The 24,888-nt window shown below is 40.3% G+C and overlaps 1 protein-coding gene across 4 annotated transcripts in view; it reads left to right on the top strand.

The window, feature by feature from the left end:
* The window catches only part of VPS41 (VPS41 subunit of HOPS complex), a 172,026-nt gene that overhangs the window by 64,166 nt on the left and 82,972 nt on the right, over positions 1-24,888 (top strand). For all 4 annotated transcript variants that reach the window (XM_032797067.2, XM_032797066.2, XM_032797070.2 and 1 more), the window contains 3 exons: positions 17,802-17,921; positions 20,578-20,724; positions 21,919-21,985. In XM_032797067.2, the coding sequence (XP_032652958.1) occupies positions 17,802-17,921; positions 20,578-20,724; positions 21,919-21,985 (334 nt within the window). The remainder of the gene's footprint in view (positions 1-17,801; positions 17,922-20,577; positions 20,725-21,918; positions 21,986-24,888) is intronic.

The raw sequence follows: 24,888 nt of genomic DNA, 5'->3' as shown, positions 1-24,888 counted from the left end.
TTGTATCTCTTATTGAGTAAGTCTGTTTATTCATATTTTTCTTTCTAAGTAATACCCTGTGTATTGTCAGCTTTATGCAGAGATCAGATGTTATGTGTTTTTTCTTTACTTTTTTATAAAGCTTTCTTTTTAAGATTGTTAGAGTTTTCTCTCTGGGTAGCTAACGAAGGAAGAGGGAATTCTCTCTTTGTGTTAGACCTACGGAGGGTAGAGCTCTGCAGCACCAGGAATTGGTGGAGGGGAAAGAGATAGATATATTCTGTTCCTTGTATTGGGGTTTGTCTCTTTGTGGAATAGAGGACACAGCTTCTTGGTATTGTGATGTAAGAAATTGCATCAGTAACTGTCAGGTTAGCCCAGAGAGGAAGTCTGGGTGGAGAGAGAGGGCGAGGAAGTGTTTTATTTCCCTTTGTGGTAAGACTCAAGGCTTTGAGTCTTGGGTTCCCAGGGAAGGGTGGGAGACAGAGGGGCCAAAACCCTGGAATTTTTGGATGGTGGCAGCGAGATCAAATCTGAGCTGGTAATTAAGCTTAGAGGGGTTCATGCTAGCTTCTCAGGTTATGAACGCTAAGGTTCAAATCGGAGTAGGAAAGCTACGACAGCTCTGTAATGAGCTCTGAACATACAGGCCCTACACAATTGGATCTTAATCTGTTGCATGTTCGGGTTAGAGCAGAGATGGCATGCAATACCAACACTATTAGGGTAGTCCCATTAGTTTCGGCAGAACCTTTCATTTACCCCCAACCCCCAAATGTAGCCTTTCAGATGTGACGAAAACCATTTCAATATGACCAACTGCGGTGTTACCTGTTGAGTAGCATATAGAAATAATAGCTTTGAAAATCATGAAATACCCTCACCCATCCCTGCAGAATTTTAACTTTGGTACCTAATAATAGTTTATATGCTAACATCTTTAACTCTTTCACTGCTGATCATTTGAGATGCAGCTGTTGAAGAAAGACTTTGCATGGAGTACTCCCACTTTTTTTCATTCTCTTCTAGTTACATTATACATAGGCTTGAAAGGATTAGATTTGTATCAGTAAATGATGATAAATGTTGTTTTCACCATACACATGCAAACCGAAAATATTTCCATAGAGAATTGAAATTTCCACGTAGGCAAAACAAGAAAAATGATGCTTGAGAACCTATTAGATTTTGATTTCAGGCCATGTATTTTGTATATTTTGACATATGACTTTGACAATTTGTGTTTTAATGGTTATAAAGTTTTAACTTTTTGAATCTCAGTGTCTGCTGTCATTAAATAATTGTCTGACCTCCTACCCATTGACTGAACCCTCATCATTTCCCTCAACTGTGAAAATTTAAATAGATGAAAATAGAAAAATAGAAAAAAATAGAGAAAATGCTTAAAACCCATAATATTGCACAGCTGTGAAAATTTAAATGGATAAAAATACAAACATGCCTGATATTATAAATTATAAAATCCTAAAAATTTAATTCTGCCAAGCCTGTTTATTCATATAGTCATTTCCGAAAGAGTGAAGGATGTTTACCATTTGAATGTTTGCACATGTCCCTTCTATTTAAAGGTATCTGCAAGCCAGTGTGGCAAAGCCAGAGATCTTTTTCCCATAATTGTACCAGTGGGGCAGAGTGTGTGCCCTGTGGTTGGCCATGCTGCTAGCCAAGGGCATAAACAGGTGAATTGCCTTGAACACCCTCAGTTCCTTCTCACCACCTGCGGTCGATAGTTGGAGCATTTGTCCTTTTTGTACTCTTTCACATTTTGCCGTTAGAGAAAATGTTTCTAGATTTTATTGTTGTAATTAGCGGTACTCATTTTAGGAACATTTTTGTTTCATTTTTTTTTTTTTTGAGCTTTAAGCTTGATCTGGGCCATGCCTAAGAACATGGGTTTTAAGCTCTGTTCTGAATTTAACAAACCTGTGCCTGTCAGTGATCCTTACTCCCACTGCTTTGTGTCTGGAGAAGAACATGTGAGACATAAGTGCCCTATCTGTAGGAGGGGGTTAAGACTAGGATTAAGAAGTGGAGGGACGTTTGATTAACACGTCCTAATGAAGACAGCTTGATGCCCATCCTTGGCACCTAACTGTTGGTACACAGGGATTCAGAGTGTACTCCAGCTCTGACCGTACGCCAGGTTTGGTGACATCTCTGTGTTGTTGAGAAGGTATGATTCTCTGTCTCCGTTACCGCGCAAGCAACAGCAGAAGTTGAATGCTTCTAACAAGAAGAGGCTCTCTTGTTTGAGTGCTAAGTCCCTGACAGAATCAGACAAGAAGATGGATACCAAGTTCAGAACTAAGCCAGCTCCAGATAGGTTCTCCTTAGCTATAATCATCTGGCATTCTAACCAAAGTACAACATAACAGACAAAGGAGGATTTGTCGTTTGAAGGCCCAAAATTATTTTCAAAGACAGATGAGGTTCTGCATTCTCTTAAAGATTCTACAGCAACCTTAAAGTCTTCAGGCATATACACTCTAGTCCAGCTTATCTTGCAGGATAGAATAGATAGCTTTGGTGGACCTATCTAGGCCATATGACTCAATCACCTTCTCCTCTGCCATTTGCTACCTACAAACAGTCTGTAGCACTGAAACAGTCTATTTGATTCCTTAGTTGAGGCCAGCATACCACTCACTCTGATTTTCCCTTCCCTTTGGGAGTAGGTTGTTCCGTTTCATAAGTGCTTGGACTCACATTACAACAGACTAGTGAGTTCTAAGTGTGGTGGAACTGGCATGTATCCTGCAATTTACCTCTTTTCTCACTTCTCACCCTCCATCCACATCCTTTTTCAGGGATGATTCTCAAGAGAGTGTTCCAATTCAAGAAGTTCAGTCTCTGATACAGTTAGTGGCCACAGAGGAAGCACCTCCTCAACATCAGGGAAATGGATTCGGTTCCAGTTTATTTTTTTATTCCAAAATCCAAGGGAAGCCTCAGACCTAATTTAAACCTGCAAACCCCCAACAAATGCATAAAAAAGATAGTTTTATGTGGTTATACTAGAATCTATTATCCCAGTCTTAGACCCTCGTGACTGGTTCTCTGCCCTCTGCTTTAAAGGATGCCTGTTTCTGTGTGGCTATTCACCAGAGTTGCAGGAGGTTTTTGTTATAGGAACTGTTTGTTAGCAGTTTATTGTCCTTCCCTTCAGCCTCTTGTCAGCACCTCGAGTCTTCACAAAGTGCATGGCAGTGAATGTAGTGAATCTCAGGACTGCTGATCAACAAAGAGCGGTTCTCGACTATCACAGCGAGAGTATATTTCACTGAGGCCAGGTTTCAGGTGATAGTCAACCTGTACAGGGACTTGAAGGGTTATCCCCATACAGCAGCAAGGAATTCCCTGAGACTTCTAGACAACATGGTAGCTTGTACATATGTGCTTCAACATGCAAGATCTCACCTCAAAGTTATGCAGAGGCGGTTGAAGCTGTTCTACCACTACTCTCGTAATCCAGCAGAGATGTTGACTTTCCATACCAGTAACGAAGTGGGTATTCACCCATGAAAGCCCATGCTTCAATATGTCTGTTAGTCTATAAGGTGCCACAGGACTCTTTGCTGCATACCAGTAAGTGTTTTGTCATCGCTGGATTGATGGCTAAACCCTGCCAGTGTAAGCAGAGGGGTTCCCTTTGCCCCATCTGTGCCCTCCAGGACATCACAGATGCTTCATCTCCCATCTCACTTAGGGAACCTCCAGACTCAGAGATTCTGGTCAGATCAGGATCTTTCTCCATATGAGTGTTTGAGAACTTGGAGCTGTTCACTTGGCCTGTCAGATTTTTCTTCCCCCCATCAGAAGTTGTGCTGTAACGTAGAGTAATCATGGACACCACTGCTACTGTGTTCCATTTGAACAAGCAGGGAGGTGACAAATCAAAACCCTTTGCCAAGAGGCATTGAACCTTTGGACTTTCTGCATTAAGAATGCAATTATGCTTGCTTCCCAGAGATCCAAAACAGTCTGGTGGATCGTCTGAGCAGAACTTTCAGCAGAGATTCTGGGGAATGCCAGAAATAGACCTGTTCACCTCCCGACAGAGCAGGCTGCCTCTTCAGTTTGAGATTAGGTAACAGCCTGAGGTCATTGACAAATATCTTTTTAGTCTCCTGGAGGGGGAAACTTCTATTTGCTTTCCTCCTATTCTCTTGGTAGCAAGAATTTTATATGGAAACACAGACAGCATCACACATTCTAATCTTTATAGCACCAGGCTGGCCTCAACGACATTGGTTGACCAAACACTTGAGTCTCTCACTTTGAAAATCCTTAAGCCTTCTTTAGGTCTTAGACATAGTTTTGCTGCACCATGGGCAGACTCTGCATTCCAGCCTTCTCAGCCGACAACTGACTCCTGGTTGCTCAGTGGCTCACTCCCCAGTATACTGTTTCCTTGAAGTTCAGAATGTTCTCTTAACTAGCATGAGCACTTAACTTAGAAAATGGTTCTCTGTGGTCACAGTAGAAAAGTACCTCTTCTTCACAGGATCCCATACAGTGCATTCTGTTTTACCTGCTTCATCCAAAGGAAAAAAGAACTCTGCCAGTTCTCTGAGAGTTCATTTGGCAACTTTCTCAGCAGGCCTTCCTTTTATAGGAGGATGAAATGTTTTTTCCAGCCCTATGACTGTTAGATCCTTAAAAGGATTGGACAGGCTCTTCCTTCCTATAAAAGACCCCACACCATCATGAGATCTAAATTTGGTACTGGGGTTTTAATAGGGGCTCCCCCTTTTTAAGCTTTTGTCTACATGCACCATTTTTCATGTCTCAAAGAAGGTGGCATTCACGGTGGCTATTACTTTAGCCAGGAGCAGCAGAACTTCCAGCTTTATATGCAAATACATTTTTTAAAAAATAAAAATACAGTTAGTTTGTGTCCACACCCTACATTTCTCACTAAAGTAGTGTTTGACTTTTCATCCAAATCAGCCTATATACTTATTAACCTTTTTTTCCGAAACCTCACTCATGGCATTTTTAGTCATCTTTATAAGTTGATGTCCAGAGGGCATTAGCCTTTTAACAGATCAGGATTGAGCAGTTTCAAGTGTCTCCACAGTTATTTGTCTCTTTTGCTGACAATATAAAAGGACAACCGATCGCTTTGCAGAGGCTCTCCTGGATCCCTTCCTATATCCATCTGTGTTATCTTGCTGAGGTTCCACTGCCTCAAAGAGTTTTAGCACACTCTACAAGAGCACAAGCAGCTTTGACTGCTTTCTTAGGTCACATACCCCTTAGTGACATTTGCAGGGCTGTGACTTGTTTCTTTGTTCAGACCTTCACCACTCATTATGTTTTGTCCCAGGCCTCAAGGAATGATGCTAGATTTGGGAAAGTGGTCCTTGTTTATGTAGATTCTGATACCTTCCTCCATGTTGAGCTGCTTGAGAGTCACTTGATATGGAATGGATATGTGCAAATACTCAAAGAAAAAAGTTACATAACTGTTAGATAATGGTTGTGCTACAAGATGTTGCTTGACCCCTTCTTGACCCACACTCCGTCCTCTCTATACTAGAGTCTCAAGAAATACAAGCTTTGGGTGTGAAGGAAATGGAGGGCAGGGTCAAGGTGGCTCCACCCCTTTATACCCTCAGCTAGCAGAGCAAATGTGCACATGGTGCATGCACTGTCCTAATTGGGGCGGTTCCAGACACCAGTGCAGCAAGCGTGTGCCTGGGGCGGTAAGCCGCAGGGGGCGGCCTGTGGTCGCTGTGAGGGCGGCAGTCAGGCAGCCTTCAGTGGCACACCTGCGGGAGGTCCATCAGTCTCGCGGCTTCAGCGGCAGTTTGGCAGCGGGTACGCCGAAGGCGCGGGACCAGCAGATCACCTGCATAAATTGCGTTGAATCCGCGTGACCAGCGGACCTCCTGCAGGCTTGTCGCCGAAGGCTGCCTGACTACCATGCTTGGGGTGGCAAAAAACATAGAGCTGCTCCTGGTCCTGGTGGATACCGCTATGAGAAAAAGACCTCTGGTTTTGGTCCTCTGGCTTGCACACACCTGAAGTAGAATGGACATATGCAACATATCTTGAAGAACAATAGTTAATGAACAAATATGTAATCATTTTGTTTGGTTTTTCCTTTAATTTTTTTGCTTGCATTGGTCTATCCACTATTTTAGTAGAGTTTGTGGCCCCTATTCTCGAAAGCACTTAAATATGCATTTAATTCGCTCCCTTTTTGTTAATATTAAAGTTTAGCACCTACTTTAGTGTTACGCTTAATACCCTGAATCAGGGCCTATGTTTATTAATCGCCGCCTCCTTAATGCTATTTACTTCGAGAGAAATCAGTCCTTCATAAAGGATATGGCATATAATATCTCATAATGTCCAAGGAGCTATTATAATCCATTATGTGAATATTGTGGGCAAATAATAGACAAAAAAAAAAATCTAAGGACTTGGCTATATTTGCAAGTTAGAATGCATTGAATGAGCCCCAGGCACCTTAACTCCTGAGGTGTCCACACTAGCAAGGCACTTAGAGCGCCTTGACTCTGCAGTTGGAGCACTCCTGGTAATCCACTTCCACTAGAAGCATAGAGCTTGCTGTGCCAGGGCTGGAGTGCCGGGGTGTCAGTGTGGATGACCTGTTACATTACTGCGCTGTGATTGGCCTGCGGAAGCATCCGATAGTCCCTTGAAGTCAAGTGGCCACTCTGCTCATTGTTTTGAACTTAGTTGCAGGCATGCAGATATCCCCTTTCAAAGCTCCGTTTCTGACAGCTGGCATGCTTATCTGCTCCAGGACACAAAGCAAACCATTACTGTGGAATGCTGCTGCTGCCAAGGCAGGTGTGTGTGTGTGTGTGTGTGTGAGTGAGAGAAAGAGAGATGGGGGCCGATGTCAGGGTTTCACCTTCCCGCTGCCACTATCTGAACTTACAAGACTGCATGCTGACACCCCCCCAAAACACATTGTCTCTCCCTCTACATACACACAATAGACTCCCTATCACACTCCACCTCCACATTTGAAAAGCACGCTGCATCCACTTGCACACTGGGATAGCTACCAAAATGCACTGCTCTCTGTGGCGTTGCAAGAGCTGCTAACGTAGCCATGCCACTGTGCTTGCAGCTAACAGTGTGAACACATGGCAGTGCGTTCCCTACTGCTGTCTCCCAGGGCTGATTTAACTCCTGGCACTCTACATCTGCAGGTGTTGCCATAGCCTATGTAATGTGCTGGGTTTAAGGGTATGCAATCATAAAATCTTGATCCCAGCACTGAGTGGATCTTCAAAACCTGTAGGATTCATTGTGTGGTGCTGTGGATGAGCATATCTTGAAAACATAGTAAACAACAATGGCTCCTTTAGAAGCCATTAAAGTGATTAGACATTGAAATAAGTTTTATTTTTGTTGTACAAGCTCTACAAAGCTACTAAACTTAATATGTTCTGTAGACACTTCAGAGGCTTTTTAAAAGAAAAAAATATTGTGCTGTGGTCAAATTAAAATGCAAAGCCAATCTGTCACTTCCACAAATTGTAACTACAATGTTAAACCTATTCATCTGAATAAGAAATGCAGAATTCTTGAAAATGTGGATAAAATAATTGCCCCATATTGTCATCCAGAAACAGGTTTTTAGAAATGAATGTTTTTTCTTCTCCTGAAAAGTATAGATGTTTTATGGAAGTGCTGATATTAGCTCAAGTAGAGGCGATAGGTATGATACTAAATAGGTTGTCCTCTCTTAACTCTGCAATTAAGTACAGTACTATTTTGAATGGAGCACTTGGCAAATGATGGTGACCCTGAAATAATAATAATATATTGTAAATAACAGGGCATGCCTGGCCAGAGCAGGCAGTCGAGCTTCAAGGCAAGGGAAAAAGACCAATAGTGTGCTCTTGGAGACAGTAAACTTCTGCCTGGAAAAAAGGGTCTAATCTTTACAAATAACAGGGTGCAAGCTAGCTAATGAGGGTGGTAAAGCTGAAAAAAAGGTATTCTTCACTTAACCCTTAGAATGCTGGTGTTTACTAACCTATTGGTTAAGTGAACAACACAAGTATCCCACGTATTCAGAGTGTTAGAGGCAAAATAAACTGAGAAGAAAGATTGAAAGATATGTAAGTTCCAAATCCATATTATTGGGTACTTATATCTTGTTCAAAGATACAGTACTTTAAATTGCTCTGCTCTTCTGACCTCTTCCTCTTGGTAAAGCCATTGATGAGACTTTACACTTTCTGCTTTGACCAATATCAAAAAGTGATTAGTGAAGGCACTTCTCAGGATATTGATGAGTTACTGTTACCTACACTGATCCAGTATATGTTTGTTAATTAAGATTTTGTGGGCCTATCTTACTAGAAGGTGTGGACACTTAGCACATTCCAGCTGATGCACAAGCCTGTTGAAAACAGTAAGAGATAAGGGTGTTCATCACCTCATGGAATCAATCACTTAATTCTAGGGCTTACATTTTTCAGAGTGACTAGTGATTTTGAGTGCCACAATTTTTGGGCGCCCAACAGGAAACACCTTTTAAAGGAGTGTAATTTTTAGGCTAAGGGTGCTGAGTTCTTTCTGGAAATCATGTCCCTTTAAGATGTCTTAAGTTGGGCACTCAAAATTGCTAGTCAGTTTTTAAAAAATTAGGCATACATTTCTGTTGTTAGAGAGGCTGGAGATACCAGGAATAATTTTCAAACATGGATGTCCCCAATACATTTTCTAAGCATTTTTTTTTTAAAGAGCATCTAATTTCGGTGCCCAAGTTTGAACACTAGACCCTTTATCTTGCATGCCATAACAATAGCAAAAAGTCTTTGGCATTTTGGCAAACACTTAGTTTAAACCCTCAAACTAATTTTTCAGTACTAGAATTCCAGGGCAGCGTTCATAGGCTCCACTGCTTGACACATCACAAACAAGTTATTCTAAATTCTGTTTCACTTCCAGTTTATGGCAGTCTCTGATACAGAAATAGAATAGAGATCTTGAACAATTCTCAAATGGGAAGAAAAATAGCATTTTTCTCATAAAGCTGCAACTGCTGTTACAAGCACAGCAGTGAAATTTGTATGTTAAAAGCATGTCTGCCACAGAATGTCTTAGATTTTTTTTATTTTTAATTGTCTTGTTTTTTTTTTTAGTGTCAGCAAATACAGTTTAACTTTGCTTTTTGAATGATCAGATGACCTTTACCTCTGAACCCTACAATATGTACTTCATAATAGCTGGTTGGACTACTTTGACAAATTATTAAATTGTCAGTATGCTGTTTGCAGCATAGTCCATTTTTAGAAACCAGATAGTCAGCTGTTTGGCATTGCGTTGTTGTGTAGAAGAGGAGTACCAGACAAGAAAGGCAGATTGCTTTGTAAGCTGTAAAATGTCAGTCAGTAAATACTGAGAGGTCCAGTTTAAGTGAAGTAAGAGCAAATACTATAGCAATCTGTGTCCAGGCACTGGGTAATTTACCTTAAACAGGGTGCAGGCTGAAGCATTCACCAAGCCAAAGTAATTTCCAGCTATGACTTACTCACAAGGATGTAGGATGTTTTTGAATGTACTTGATATATGTAGTGATATTCAATAGATGAGTGCTCTCATACTAGTGATGTCGTCTTCACTTAATAAACAGATATTATAATATATGTAACTTGCTGGGTTTTTCCCCTCAGTCAACACCATATGCATCTTCAGGCACAGAGAGGGAGAGAGAAGGAAAGAATTAGAATTCACTTGTGTAGTGTTATGCAAGTAAATCGTATTTCTAATCCATGTATGTGTGTATATAAAAATATTTAACAGCTATACCTGAGATTCTAGACATAAAGGATCAAAATACGTGAAGCATAGAAAGATACACATGCATTTATACAAGATAATTAACTTCTTAGTATGAGAAGTTTGGATTTTCAGGTTAAATCTAGCTGTTGGCAGTTTGTGTGCTGGTGATAAGTAGAATCCATCAATTAAAGCAATTAAGATTTAATGCAGTAGAAATAGTCTTCCTGAATCCTCCTGGGTTTGAAGCTATGGAATTTATTCACAGTTATGTTATTAGTTATAGATTATTTGGGAGAAGCGACCTTCTGTTTATTGGCCACAGCCTCTGCTGACTTCTTTCAATCTACCCAACTCATTGCCATTTATAACAGGAGTGTTTATTTGCACTACACATATATAACATTCACTAATTCTGGGTTCCTTGTTAAATATAAATCTTAGTGTACAGTATTAGGTTGGGTTATTAATGTGTATTCGTACCTTGGGTTTGTCACTTAACCTCTCTTATTTGATACTGAAAAAAAATGGCTATGCTGCTTCCCTACATCCGCTGCAGTAGTGTCAAATATAATGTGCAAATGTTTGTAAAACTCTTCTATATCTTCAAGAAGAAATAACTACATAAGTTGAACATGTTATTTTTATATGATAGATACTGGTAATATCCCACATTTTGCATGTATAAATTAGCTGTACAGAACAATTTGTTCCCTTTGAAACTTTTGTTTTTTGTGGAAAAAGTGTTTTTCATTTAATTGTTGTGAAAATAGTATTTGATAGCTGGAAAAAATCAGTTTAAATTTCATCCCATTGATGATGCTGTTGCTGTAGTCTTTTTGATATCTTTATTCAGATGATTGAGGGTTCCTATACATAGTTTAAAGACTGGGATTATATGTAATTAGGATTAGTGCTAATTGCACGACAGGTACCATTAAGTCAAAACACTAGTCTATTCTCTTTAGTGGCTGCACTCCACAGAAGAGTTCTAAGCTCTCTCCAAGAAGGCTGATGTATTAATAGTGCAAAATACACAGAATGGTGTTCAGTAATCCAGTTGAATTACATTGACTCAATTTTAACATAAAAAAGTCCTCTGCTCATCCCATCGAACAAGCTACTAACAAATACATTTCAGCAGGCTTCTCCTACTGTTGCAACAGTTAGCAGCACAGTGGATGAATATTGGCACATGGATCCTTATTCAACATTTAGAAAAATCCTGAGGACTCTTTCATTAAAACACCATAAAAGAAACAAAGTGGTGAAACCAAGAAGACTCCAGTGTGGCAGAGCTTTGCACACCCCTTCTCTGTAATGGTGAGGAAAGAGGGGTCAAGTCCAGTACCCAATGTGATGATGTCAGAGAAGGTTTAGCTTGCTTGTTTTATTGCAGCCATATTATATTGTGATACATTATACAAGCAGGAGATGTTGGGATATGCATCTTAAACACTGCTATACTGTAACAAAGAACTAGAGAGATCTGTCAGTACAAAACAGAGAGATGAATGAAGGATATTGTAGAGAATGCAAGGAAGTGATTTTGCTGCTGTTGCTGCTGAAAAATAAATACTGAGAGTGCTAGCTGCCAGAAAGTGGATTTATGGGAAGAAAAGCCCTAAAATACCTTCCTCAACGAAAAAGAGAGAGGGCGGGGGAAACTCTGTCTAGGAAACTTTTCTTTTCTTTCTCTACATAACTCCCATTGAGTTTAAATTGTTTTTGGTGGTGTTATAATGACAATTCAATATTATAGCTGTGTGGAAGATGAACTAAATAAATTAACAACTGCTTTTAAGAGAAATGGAATTAATCCTAAGGATCTTGGTCTTGTCCTTGTGAATGTTGAGGCCAACCTGTGATGACATGGCTGCCACAGTGTTGGTCTTCTCTTGCATCTGCTCTTTACTGTGCGAAAGGAGTGCATTACGATCGTCAGCAAAGTCCAGGCATCAAAGCTGGGTCGCACAAAAGTCCACTGGATTCCATTCCTACGCTCGTAAGGGAGGTCTTCATAATGCCAATCGAATGAAAGAGGAGAAAGAGAAATGGGTTGACAACAAGCATCCTTGTCTGACTCCAGGATCGCACCTGGAAGGCTGTGTAGTCGAGCTGCCTCCCATGGGTCCACTCTACGTGTTTATACCATCATATGAGTTCTTGAATCCAGATGAACCACCTTTGCTGGAATGCCGTAAGTAACCGCGAAAGGAGTTCCAGAGGGGGTCTCAGATCCAAAGCTATCGAACAGAGTCGGCCCGCTTTTCTATAGTCAAGAAAGTTTGATGGACAACGAGAGTCCACTCCACAGAACTGCTCGAACTATGATGCGAAGTGTTGCTATCTGGTCCGTGGCATCGATCTGTTCAGCACCGGAAACCTGCCTGTTTATCTCGGTAACTGTGGATCGATCGGCATCCTTACATTCTCTCTAAAGAGACTCGTTTGAAGAAAGAACCTTGTCCACGGGCAAACGACAGGAGTGTGATACCTCTATAATGGGCACAGTTGCTAAGGTCTCCTTCTTGGGATTTTGATGAGATATCCTCTTCTCAGTCTGCCGGAATCACTCTTCTTCCCAATATCTTCTCAAAGAGGGGATACAGCAATTTACCACTGAAAAAAAAAAACAATCCCAGGATCTCGTTCCAAGGCGCTGTCTGGGATGTTCATCTAAGGTCCACCGCGCTCCTGGTTCTTCATCATGGTGATGGCGTTGCTGATCTAATCTCTGGTTCGGTTTATCGCATTAATTGGGATGTGGGGGGGGGGGGGGGGGGGGGGGGTCCCTCGTTGCTGGGTTTAATGTCTGGGAGTGGTGGTGCTGGGTAATCAGGAGTTCCTCAAAGTGCTCCGCCCTGTGTTCCTCTTTGTTCTATTGCTGTTATAGACTTGCCCTGCTGTGTCCTTTAACGGGACGTTCTGGCTTGCTGAACTTTCCAGGCAGCAAGACCCAGTAACACTGAATGGAAAAGCCCCTAGAAGAGATACCTAGGTAGCCATCATCGACCAGAGGGTGGCACAGAGGACATCAAAGTAAAGGATTGGTAGGCAGAGTAGCCTTCTGCAGCTAAGAACATCTGGAGCTCCAGAGAGCTGTCTTGGCAATAAAATGAGACTCCAATGTGAATCGCCTACTGTATGAGCCTGAACCTGGAGGACAACCAAAACAACCACAGGAATATCCCAGACCTTCTAATAGCTGCCATCACGAAGGATTCTCCTGATCGGCTGGCAGAACAACCATGCCAGTAATCACAGACGACCGTCAACTCCCAGCAGAGGAAGAAATCAGAAGGAGAAGGTAGGGTTGGATAGGACATACACTACGCAAGCACCCAAGAAACACCTGGCGACGCGACCTTCAGGCTGATAGCAAAAAAATGGGCTATACCTGGAACCAGCTAGAGCGAATGGCCCAGGATAGAGGACTCTGGAGATCTGTGGTTGGCGGCCCATACCCCGATTGGGGTGACGGGCATGAGTGAGTGAGTGAGTTTAAGAGAAATATGCTCAATGGATTACAAACTCCTAAAATGCTTTGTAGAACATTCATGTTCAGGGAGTCTCAAGGTGGCTGTATTTTGAGGAAAAGAGAGAGAGATTTTACTAAGTGTCAGTAAAATAGGGTGTATAGTTTTATTGCAGTTAAATTAATATAACATTTTTGAGAGAAGAATATTGTCTTATTGAAGCCACTAGATTAGGAGTTCTTTCTGTTGGCACCAGTATTAGTTACTGTTGTACTTTTGGAAATGGAAGGATGACCTTGTGGTTAGGACACTGGTTTGAGATTAAGGAGACTGGGTTCAACTCCCTCCTCCACTACAGACTCCATGACATAGAACAAGTCACTTCATCTCTGGCCCCAGTTCAGGAAAACACCATATGCATGTGCTTAACTCAGGGCACATGTGTAAGTGCTGTCCTGGATGGGGACGTTTTCCCGAGCGGGGTCTTTGTTTCTTCATCTGCAAAATGGGGATAGCAATTCTTCTTTTCTCCTGGCCTTTGTCTTTGTAGGCTCTGATCCTGCAAAGACTTGTTTTGCATTTCATGGGGGAACTATTAATGTGCGCAAAGGTAGGCCCATGTGTAAATGTTTGGGGCTTACGCCTATAAATTATCCAGGGCAGGGGTTGTCTGTTGTGTTGGGGTGAGATTTCAAAACAGGCTTTCCATGGTGCAATATGTAGATGTTCCTTCCTCCTTCTCCCCCCCCCCCCCCCCAAATATTCTTCACTATAGGCAGGTGGGTTCAAATAGGTATTAAGAATCCATAAAGGCATTGCCTACCATAATATAATAATTCTAAGTTGATGTGTATTGTGGGTCTAAATAATGTAACATTGCCTATTCTATGCAATGCTTTAGGAAATAGTTGACATTCAAATAGCATTTAGTTGAACTTCAAATGGATCGTTAATACTTTTTCTACTAAATTTATATTATTGAGGAAAATTTTTAGCACCATTTGAATGAACTAATGTAAGCAAAGATTATCACTTTTTTTTTTATAATTAAAAATTATCACAATTCTCACTACCCCTCTGATACTTGACACATTTATTTTGGAAATCTTAAATTTCTGTAGAGTATTAAGTTTAAGGCCTAGTTTTCAGAAGTGTTGTTCACCCACAGTTCCCTTGGAGGCTTGGAGTTGAGGGGTTCTCAGAACCTCTGGAAATCATTTGTTATAGTGGCCATCAGTTCTTTGCTGCTGTTTTAATTTACGGTAACTCCCCACTTAATGTCCTCTCGCTTAACGTTGTTTCGATCTTATGTCCCTGCTTAATTTCAGAACATGCTCCATTTAAAGTCGTACAATGCTTCGCTATAATGTTGTTTGGCTGCCTGCTTTGTCCACGGCTGGCAGTCCCCCATCAACTCGTCTACGCCCCTCCCCCCCAGTGCCTCCTGTCCGCTGGCAGACCCTGCAGGTCAGCGTCTTCCCCCTCCCTCCCCTGATTGCCGTGGGCAGGAGTTGGAAGGGAGTGGAGGAGACTGTGTGCTGAGTCTTCACTCCTTCCCTGTCCCTCCTGCTCCCTGAATGTCGTAAGCCAGCTGATTGCTGCGAGCAGGAGGGAGTGGGGGAGGAGCGAAGATGAGGCGCACTTCTCCTGCCTCCATCCCGCAGCAGTCAGCTGGGTTGGTGCGTTCAGCAGGCAGGGGAGGGAGGGGAGCTTGCACACCATGTCCTTGCGCCTCCCTCCTGCCTCCTGAATGCAGCAAGCCAGCTGATTGTCGCAGGCAGGAGATGGGGGGTGAGGGAGAAGCGAGGATGCGGCGTGTGGAGTAAAGGGGGAGGGAGGGGAAGAAGAGGCAGGTTAAAGGTGGGGACTTGGGGGAAGAGATGTCATGGGTGGGCCAAGAGTTGAGCCTCCTGCCCCTGGTGCTTGCACAATAGGGGAAGCTGCTGCTGCTGCTGCTGCATAATGTGCTTCTCCTAGCCTACAACACCTTCAGCCTCCTTGCCTGCCTCATTGTCTCCAGTGCCAGTGGACTGTGCCTGTGTGAGGTAAGGCGAGGGCACCTCCCAACTATATTTTCCCTGGAACCTAACCCCCCCCATTTACATTCATTCTTATGGGGAAATTGGATTCTTTTAACATCATTTCACTTAGTCGCATTTTTCAGGACCATAAGTACAACGTTAAGTGAGGAGTTACTGTAATTCCTTGTTACAAGCCTCATCTTTTTTGTGTGTGTTTGGCCAACAATAGGTAACATACAGGACCAAACAGTGAGGTGTATCTGTCCTTAAACCCTGATTTGTGCATATTTTTGTAAATATATTCAGTTTGTTCTTATTCAGCAGCTTGTATTTTAAAGATCATACATTCTGAAAATGCCAGGAATTCATCCTGAATGAATAAACTCTTGAAAACTTGTACCAAAAGTACACAAGTTTACCGTTGATTGTTCATTATTCTCTAATCTTAAAAGTTTGTCACTCATTGTGGGAGCCTTAACAAAACCACATATAATAGAGAGAAGGTTTAAAAGTGTTCTTCCAAGAGAACTCAGTGAATACTTATGAATAACAAATATATTTTCAATGATCACAATCTGTTCACAAAGAGAAATGGGTTCAATTTGCAATCAATATTGTTCACTATAAATGTAGCCACTTTTAATACTGGTATGAATAATAAAGTCAACACTTTTGTCTAGTTAAATAAATATCACACACTTGAAGTACTTTAACTTAAAAGAATTAAAAAAAACACTTGAAGAATAACTTTATTTTTTTCCCATCAAGCCTTTCTTTAATATAATGTAAATTAGCAAAAACATTTCCAATTTTATATAGCCACCAATAGGAGCAATTTCTGAGTTCCTTATATTAAAGTTCTCTTGTCATCATTTTTCAGTTCAGCTTAACTTTATATTAAAGCAACCAAGCCAAATGATTCATGCCACTTAAAGTTCTTTTGTTTGTGACTTATTCATAGATTATATGAACAAAGAAACAGTTATCCAAAGACATTGACAGGTGTCCCTGCTTTGTAGGCTCTGTTAGTGAAATTATCTCATTTTCACAGGGGAGAGATTGTAAAGCATGTGGTAAGTTAGAAAGTGTTCTCTCTGCAGTGCATTTGACATGTAAAACGAACTGATAAAACTTCCATTTTCTGCCTCCAATTAAACTTTTTCTGGAAATATCTGTCTTCTGGTGCCATCTTGTGGTCATTCAAAAGACATGCAGTCTATATAGCTATCACCTGAAGCCTTGTTTCTGATAAAGGTGTGTTTTTAAAACAATCATCTCTGATCATGCAAATCATTTAAGCATTTAGAGAAAAAATGTTCCATCTGTAGTCAGGGCTGTCTGTAATAGTTTCTGGCATTTGAAATGTTTGCTTGGTATTTTAGTTTGTTGAGTTAGTCCTCAATACATGCATGAGTCGTTGCAGGGAATAACTTTACATACGAGTAGTCCTGTTGTATGCACATGACCTACTCATGTGAATAAATGTCGGTAGGACTGGGGCCTTAAACTGTAAACTCTCCAGGGCAGGGACTTTGAGTTTTTCATGTGTTGCTAATAAACTGACAGCACCTCCAGAAATGTTAAAAACCATATTAAATACAAATGTACTGGGGGTACATTGGAATGGATACACAGTTGGGCTGTCCTGGAAACAATCTTCATTTAGTTGGGCATTATTTCTCTTTTGTTGTGAAGTACTTACGAGTTTCAGAAATTATTTAAAATTATTTAAAATTTCCACTACATGTATCCGACGAAGTGGGTATTCACCCATGAAAGTTCATGCTCCAATATGTCTGTTAGTCTATAAGGTGCCACAGGACTCTTTGCCGCTTTTAAAATTTTTGTATATGTTTTTTTAAACATAATGAAAACCTTTCTTTATAGGCAGAAGGCAAGGTTCTTTTCCCAAGGAGTTTGCAATCTCATCTGCATGGGTGGACCTGTATACCTATGTAGAGCCCCATTGAAATAAAGATGGATCTGCATGGCTATAAGGATCAGATCATGGGATTGAAGCCTACATATCATTGCTTGAGTGGTGCTAGTTATGCCGTACATGTAAAAAGCTGTGTCTAATCTCCTATTGGATGAAAAGAGTAATGGTCCCATGGTTAAATTGGTGGACTGGAGTTAGAAGATCTGGTTTCTATTCTCTGTTTTTCTCGCTTACGTGCTGACACTTGAGCAAATCACTTCACATCCCTCTGTGCCTTGATTTCCCCACCTTTATGACAGGTATAATTACACTTTTCTTTGCAAAGCCATTTAAGTGCCATATAAGAGCTGATTATTATTATTAAAGTAGATTTAATTCTGAAATAATAAATGTATTGCTTTGACATTGGAAACTATTTAAAATAGTTGACCTTATTGCTTCTCTTTTTGTTTGGTTGGATGACACTTTTTTTTCTCTTCCAATTCGAACACAAAGATTTAGAAATACTTTTACTAATCAAAAAAAGTTTCATTTTATATATAGCACTACTTCACAGAACAATGGTTTTGTTATACTCCTCCACAGTTGCTGTTATATGAGAAGACTTGGATGAACAGATGGAAGCCTTCTGTTTTACATGAAGGAGAAGGAAACATAAGAAATGTAAAGTGGAGAGGACACTTAATTGCTTGGGCCAATAATATGGTAAGTATTTACTACTGTATCTGCCATCTCTGGTAAATATACATGGAAAATTACCTGATATTGTTGCATCAAGTTTGGCCGATACTTGAAGCATTTTAAAGTGTCAGTTTGTCAGAATGCTCCTTTTATAAAATACTCTGGTATATTAAAACATTTGTCTCCATTATTCAGAATATTAACGCAGTCTAACATTGGGAAGTATGTATTTTGTGAGGTGTGTAAATTTTCTCTCTCTCTCTTCAGTACACTGACTATTGCTATATTCTTCTGAAGGACTGTAGAGACTTATACCTGTGCAAACCCCTCTTAGAGATGCACCCTGCCCCTGTGGAAAGCAGGGTTGACACCAGTGCTGTTTGCACTGGGAAGCCGCCATACTGAATCACATTATTGTGAGCCCTACTTTAAACTGATGAATGGTGTCTACATTGAGGTTTGCGCCTGTGTAACAACATCAGTGTAGTTCTATGGGTGCAATCTTGTTTTTATTTGTTTTATGTATTTATTTATTTTAAATTCCTAATTTGGATAGACCTGTGGGGAGAGTCCTTGGAAAATACTTAGCAGAAAATCGACTCTTTTTACTAAAAGTATAATTTCATAGATCAAGACCTAAAGGAACCACTGTAGACATCTAGTCTGATCTTCTGGATAACACAGACCATGGAATTTCACCTACATTTGCATATCAAACTACAAGGTCAAGGCCTAAATTGAGTAAAACACCATAGCCCAATAGTCACGAGTAGTTAATGTGGGTAGCATTTTCAAAAGCAGCTAAGTCTCATTTTCAAATGTGACTTAGGCACTTAGGAACCCAAGTCACTTATGAAAATGGGATTTTAGCCCTTTTGAATATGTTACCCTTTTTCTATTAGTTACTTTTTGAAGCTGAAGTATTCAGTGATTTTCTTTCAGTAGTTGCTCTGATCCATTTTTAGAATTAATTTATATATAATCAACAGGCATTGCCTGCCAAATCTGCTGCATGGATGTACTGGTGACATGCTTCTTCAGGACAACTGCCATTGGAGAATGCAGCTTCAATGGCTGCTTTGTCTTCCTGCTTGACCACTGCTGATGGTCCATTCTTCTCAGAGCCATGCAATTAAAATATTTATTCTATGAGACTCTGCTGGGAGTAGATCTGACAGTTGAAGAGAGGTGTCTCTAGAGTGTACCACATAGGAACATGGAATACTAATAACATGCTGAACGCCATCTATCAGAGACAAAAAAGTCACAGCCAGGCTTTTCCTTATGTTGAAAGTGAAATGATGCTTGCCTTCCAGAAGATTAATATGTTTGACTCTTGACCCTTTGTTTTTCTCTTAGCCTTTTTAATTTCCAATGTACTCCTTATCCAGTGCAGTTAGTGTTCCGTACTGTTGAGTCCACTTCATAGAATGCCTTTTGTGTCCTCATAACTGTCTGTGTGTTACCATGTTGGTCTTATTCTCTCCTTGTGTTCTTTTTGACATGTGTACAAATCTTTTGGACCTCCTGATATTCTGAAATAGCCACCATTTGTAGTTACCCTCTGTGCCTGAGCCACAGACAGCATGAGCTAGTTACAAGGCTTACAGTTAAGCAGCACTGGGTTTATCTACTGGGAACCTCCAGATCTAAGAGCATGAGCCTTTTCAGTTTGAGCTAAAAGACTAAGGGCTTGTCTACACAGTGCTTTAGTCTTCACCAGATGGGTGTAAATGTTGGTCTGCATTAGCATGTGGTGCACTAACTGGTTCTCTTTCAAACAGTGCTATGTTAACACATGCTAGGGAATTTTTAGTGCTCCCCAGAATGGCTCAGCAAGATTTTGAAAGTGGGGCTGGTCTCGGAGTTGCTGGAGCAGGGGATTGGCCGTCCTTTGTAGCATCATCATCTTCTCTGTCTGCAGATAAAGCCAAAGAGATCTCATTGGGAGAGGTAATGCTGCTTAAAACATCATTAACCTCTGTGGAGCCTCCTCCTTGGCTGTTAGCAACAGTTATGGAGAGGCTTAATCAATAGCACCTTTTACCTGTATCTGGTCATGCTCTCCCCAAAAATATCCAGACAAATTTGCAAACCTCACTAGGCACCTCTGTCTAGAGTGGGTAATTGCTAGCAAACTTAGTAAAAGAGACACTACGTACATTCTATTTCTTTTGGTTGTGGTGTTTTTTTTTGTTTGTTTTTTTAAATTTTGAGTTTAGTTTGCTTTAAAAAACATTGTCTTCTACTTCAGTGGTGCCGATGCCTCACTGATGCTCCTCTTTTTCGTCTCCTGACTCCATCTGCACATCCAACCCCTGCCTGCTCTCTGTTCCTTCCCATAATTCCACAAGATCCTTCTGCTCAGATGTTGCTATCTGCCTGCTTTTTCTCTTCCTCATTACTGTGTCTCTATATCTTATCCTACCACTTATTAAATGGGTTAAAATATGTCTCCCTTGCTTGTACCTCTTTAATTTCTCTTCTCCTCTCCTGGCTTATATTGGTCTTAATATTGAACACTTACATATTTCTGCCATACATTCTTTTGACACAGCTGTAACTTATGCCATAGATTGAATATGCTGTCATATAATGCCGAACACCACAAAATGTTTTGAGATGCAGTTTGTAGGAAAGATGGCATAATAAGTAAGACTGGATTGTATTTAACTTCCAGGGTGTGAAGATACTTGACATGATCTCCAAACAAAGAATTACCAATGTGCCTCGTGATGATATAAGTCTTCGCCCAGATATGTATCCCTGCAGCCTTTGCTGGAAAGATAATTTAACACTGATTATTGGCTGGGGAACTTCAGTAAAGGTATAATTACGTGTCCTTGTAATAAATGCTTGCTGTTATCACAGACAGAAAAACAAAAGATTAGTTTTGAAAAGCAAAGACAATTGAAAAGAATGGAATTTGGTTTGACAACTGTGTGCAGAACTCCTGCGGCCATAGAAATATAATTGGGCTGACCCTCATGAGGAGGAGTAATGACAGACACCAGTAGTTGGACAGATTTCTCTGTACGTACGGTGTGTATAATCCCCGGGGACATTTTTCTCTTCTGTGCCTTCAAGAGATTACCTTTTTTGAAAGCACCTAGAGCGTTGTCGAATTCATTTATTTTTATATTAGCATTAGCAGAAACAGCTTGTCATGAGGTGGGTTTTTTGTGACCGCTGAAATGGACACACAGTTTCCTTCAGCCATGGAAATGGAAAGGAATATTTTTCTTTCAATCCTGTTTTAGCAGGGAGCTTGCATTTTAAACACGTGCACTGGAGACATGTATGATTTGCTGAGACTCATACCTGATAAGTTTGTCACAAGCATGTTAGATGCTTTCTAATAACAGAATGCTATATTAGTGCTCAGTGGGAAACTTAAAAATGGCTGGTATGAGCAAATGGTATGGGGGAGGATATAGTGAGATGGGAAACCCATAATTTAAAAAAAATGCTTTTTTGTGACATTAAAATCTTAGAAGAGTTTTCTGTACTATGAGGTTTAATTAAAAGTTTTGCATCTGTTCTTATATTTGCAAATTGTATCAGTTTCATAACATTCATACACTTAGACCAAGAGTGCTTTGTAAATCAGCTAAACAAATGGACAGGGCCTGGTTCTCCCATACTTACTCAGAGTGAGCAGTACTTTAGTTCCACTGAAAAGCTTGAGGGGCCACTCAGTGGAAGAAGGAGGTGACACAAAAACTGAGCCCATAGATACTAATCTGTATGAACCACAGCAACCAGATTTTAAATTGAGTCATTTTTCCTTCTTCCTTCAACGTTTATTTGTGTGGCTGTGGGTTACAGTAGCACTTTCTTGCAGTTCCATCAATTTTTAATGGTCTCCTTCTAAACGATAATAGTAAATAGTAATTGCCCAGCTTACAACAATGCAAAGCCCAGGCTATGTTAAAGCTCTAATAATGCATATATCTCTAAGTGCTTCAAAATGCAACATAGTTTGAGATGAATAGCACTGAATAAAATCTTTGTTTTCTAGATATGTTCGGTAAAGGAACGGCATGCCAGTGAAATGCGAGACCTGCCCAGCCGCTATGTAGAAATAAGTATGACCCCACAAACTGTCTCTTTTTAAAAATAACAGAAAAGGTTTTCACAGATAAATTTCAATATTATGTAATTTTGGAAGGCTTGTTTTCTCTTTTCAGAATGAATAACTGCAGTAGTAGTTAGGTTCTCTGTGTCTCATTTGGAGTTAGCAATTTGAAATAACACAAAGGCCTCCTTGTTTTTAATCTGTGAAGTTTACTTAACTCTGTCTTGGGAACACTTAGAGTTCTGTTACCCCATGAGTCTGAAACTTCGTGTCGTGGCCCTTTTCTTAAAACAGATTGGTTGTGCCATAGCTCCTAACTTCCCAATCCCACATCTTCTCAAGTAGCTATGTGCTGCTTGACTACCTTGCTCACCACGACCCTCCATTTTCTGTCTCTTGGGCACAGTGTTGTGCAGCCTCTAATGCTCCAATGTCCTCAGGTTGCTTTGTAGTTTGCTTCTGCCTCCATTTTGCTACCCTTTCAGTTCTGGTCATGTGTGTAACTTTGGTCGCCATTGAATATACATGGAAAAAAACCCTGACAAACAGATGCATGAAGCAGGGTACAAAGCAGGATGGAAAAAAAAAGGTTGAGGGGAGTGGTTCTTTTGTTTAATTAAACAATAAAAAGCCCCCAGAGTCCCTGGAAGATATTTCTCTTCTGGACTGTGACTAGCAGAAAGCATAACCTCTTGAAAGAGTGAAAGCTGGCACCCCATTGTTACAAAACCAACTCTGTGGATATGTGGAAGCAGTGCATGCACACTTTGAGAACCCCTGCTCTTACCTGGTTCTCTGTTATGAGGGCATGGGATTAGACAAAATTGGTTTCCATACAAAACTGGTTTCCAGCGTGGCGCTGTTTGAAATCAATAGTAAAATTCCTGTTGATTTCCATTGAGCAGGATTTCACTCTCTGTTATCTGACTTCAGGACACTGAACCAAGTGATTCCACAGGAAATAAATTTGTACTATTCATGTTGATAGTGATTTCAGGCAAATGTCATAATTTCATATATTACTGTATTTACCAACTAGTACTGATTGGGCTAGATCTGTAAGAAAAATCCTGAAAATTAACCAGAATGATCCTCAGACTCCATCTGCACATGCAAGAAATCTGGATACTGTGAGAGGATGGAATACTTGAAAATTAACTGACTTACAACAATTGCAAAACATGTTTATTGGGCACTGTTCTATTTTCCCTATAGAATCATCTGAATGGAGAACTATATAGTTTATGAGAAAATCATAAGTAGAAGGAGAAGTTTAACTTTGTGTTCCACTCTCAGATCATCTGCATCTTTCAGTACCCAAAAGCTTTTTGGGTTTCCCCTTTAGAAAATAATAAAATGGGATAGTTTATATAATAAATGATCAAAAACAGCTTTCAGTTTTTCAGGAATGACTCTAATATATACACAGGTAGTTGACCTTACTTGACTCTGTCTTCTGGAACGTCATTTAAAAAAAAAAAGTTAGGCTTTTATCAAGTTGCCTAGACTCATGTCTGAAGGCTAGAGATTTTTGTGGAGGGAACTTCTTGATCTTACCTCTTTCAGCACAGTGTCTTCAGTGTATATTTGAGGATCAGTGTTTTATCTCACTTACCTGTTAAGAATCTGCTTGAGATTTTCCTTTCTGGTTTCAGGTCACAGCACTGAGACAGCTCTGCTGAATGCTCTGAACAGCACTCTTAAAATATGGGCATAAGGTTGGGGAGCATCATTTGTTCAAGTCTCAACAGAGATTACAATAGCTTTTGATACCTTTTAGAAGATCTTTCTAAAGAACCTTGTATCATACAGTGGCATCAGTTTCAGTTTTATTGTAGTTTAAACTTTACTTTGAGGTATTAGATAATGAGATCTGGTAATCTCAGTGGACAGCACAGCAACCAGTTTGATTTTTGGCAGAAAACTTTAATATGTCAAGTAAGATACTGTACCCTTCCTGTATGTGCATTTAATGCACAGAACTTAAAGCAAATGAAATTCAGTGAGCAAGAAACTACCATCAGTGGTTGAATGACAAGTTTTGTCATAACATCTGGGCATCTTATTTTGTAAAAACTCAAACCAAATAACCAAACATGCTAACTGTTGTCATGTTGAGGCTTCCCCCCTCCCCACCCCCCCCAAACTTCACATGATGAATGAATCCCAGAGGTGGACTATGCCGTGTCATACTTGGATCTTTGCTCTTCAAGATACCTACAGGACTGATAACAGTTCCTCCTTGAAGGTTAAGAATGCTCAGATTTGCACTACTCTAGAGTCATGTTCCTAGTGCATCAGAAGTTCATGTGTTTGTAATAGTACAGACTATATTGGCATCAAGAGAGTGTAAACATTTTACAGTGGCTTACAGCTTGTTGAATAGGAAACTGAACAACTCCTGCTCCTTAAATTTTACCTTGGAAAGCAAAGATGCCAAGTTTTATAAAGCAGGTTCTCTCTCGTCATCCCATTCTGTGATGGTTTGTTTCCTGATGGTAGTACAGTCAGGAAATAAAGGTGTCATCTATCTTGCTTCTAAACCAGGCTATCCCATACCATGAGAGAAAAACTATACTAAACGGTTCTAACTGTACTTCTCCTTTTAAAATACTGATGCCTTGTTTATGCCTTAGAGAAATCAAATCAAACATCTGGACAGGTTTCAGATGTTCAGGCATATGTTGCAGCAGTAACTTGGTATCTTTCAGTTTAGTAGCAATGATGATGTAATAATTTTATCTTTTTTGTCTTGTTTTTTATATGCTACAATTCACTGCTTGCATGGTTCTTAGATAAACTCCACAAATGTTGCTGCTTGGGTAACAGTTTATTAGATGAGCTGATTGTATCAGTTATGCTCTGTCAGCTACCACAGTGAAGGTACCATATTGATTAGAAAGTATTGGTTTT

This window comes from Chelonoidis abingdonii, chromosome 2, assembly GCF_003597395.2.
Source record: "Chelonoidis abingdonii isolate Lonesome George chromosome 2, CheloAbing_2.0, whole genome shotgun sequence".
In the NCBI taxonomy this organism is placed as follows: domain Eukaryota; kingdom Metazoa; phylum Chordata; order Testudines; family Testudinidae; genus Chelonoidis; species Chelonoidis abingdonii.
This window is presented reverse-complemented; position numbering and strand designations above follow the sequence as displayed.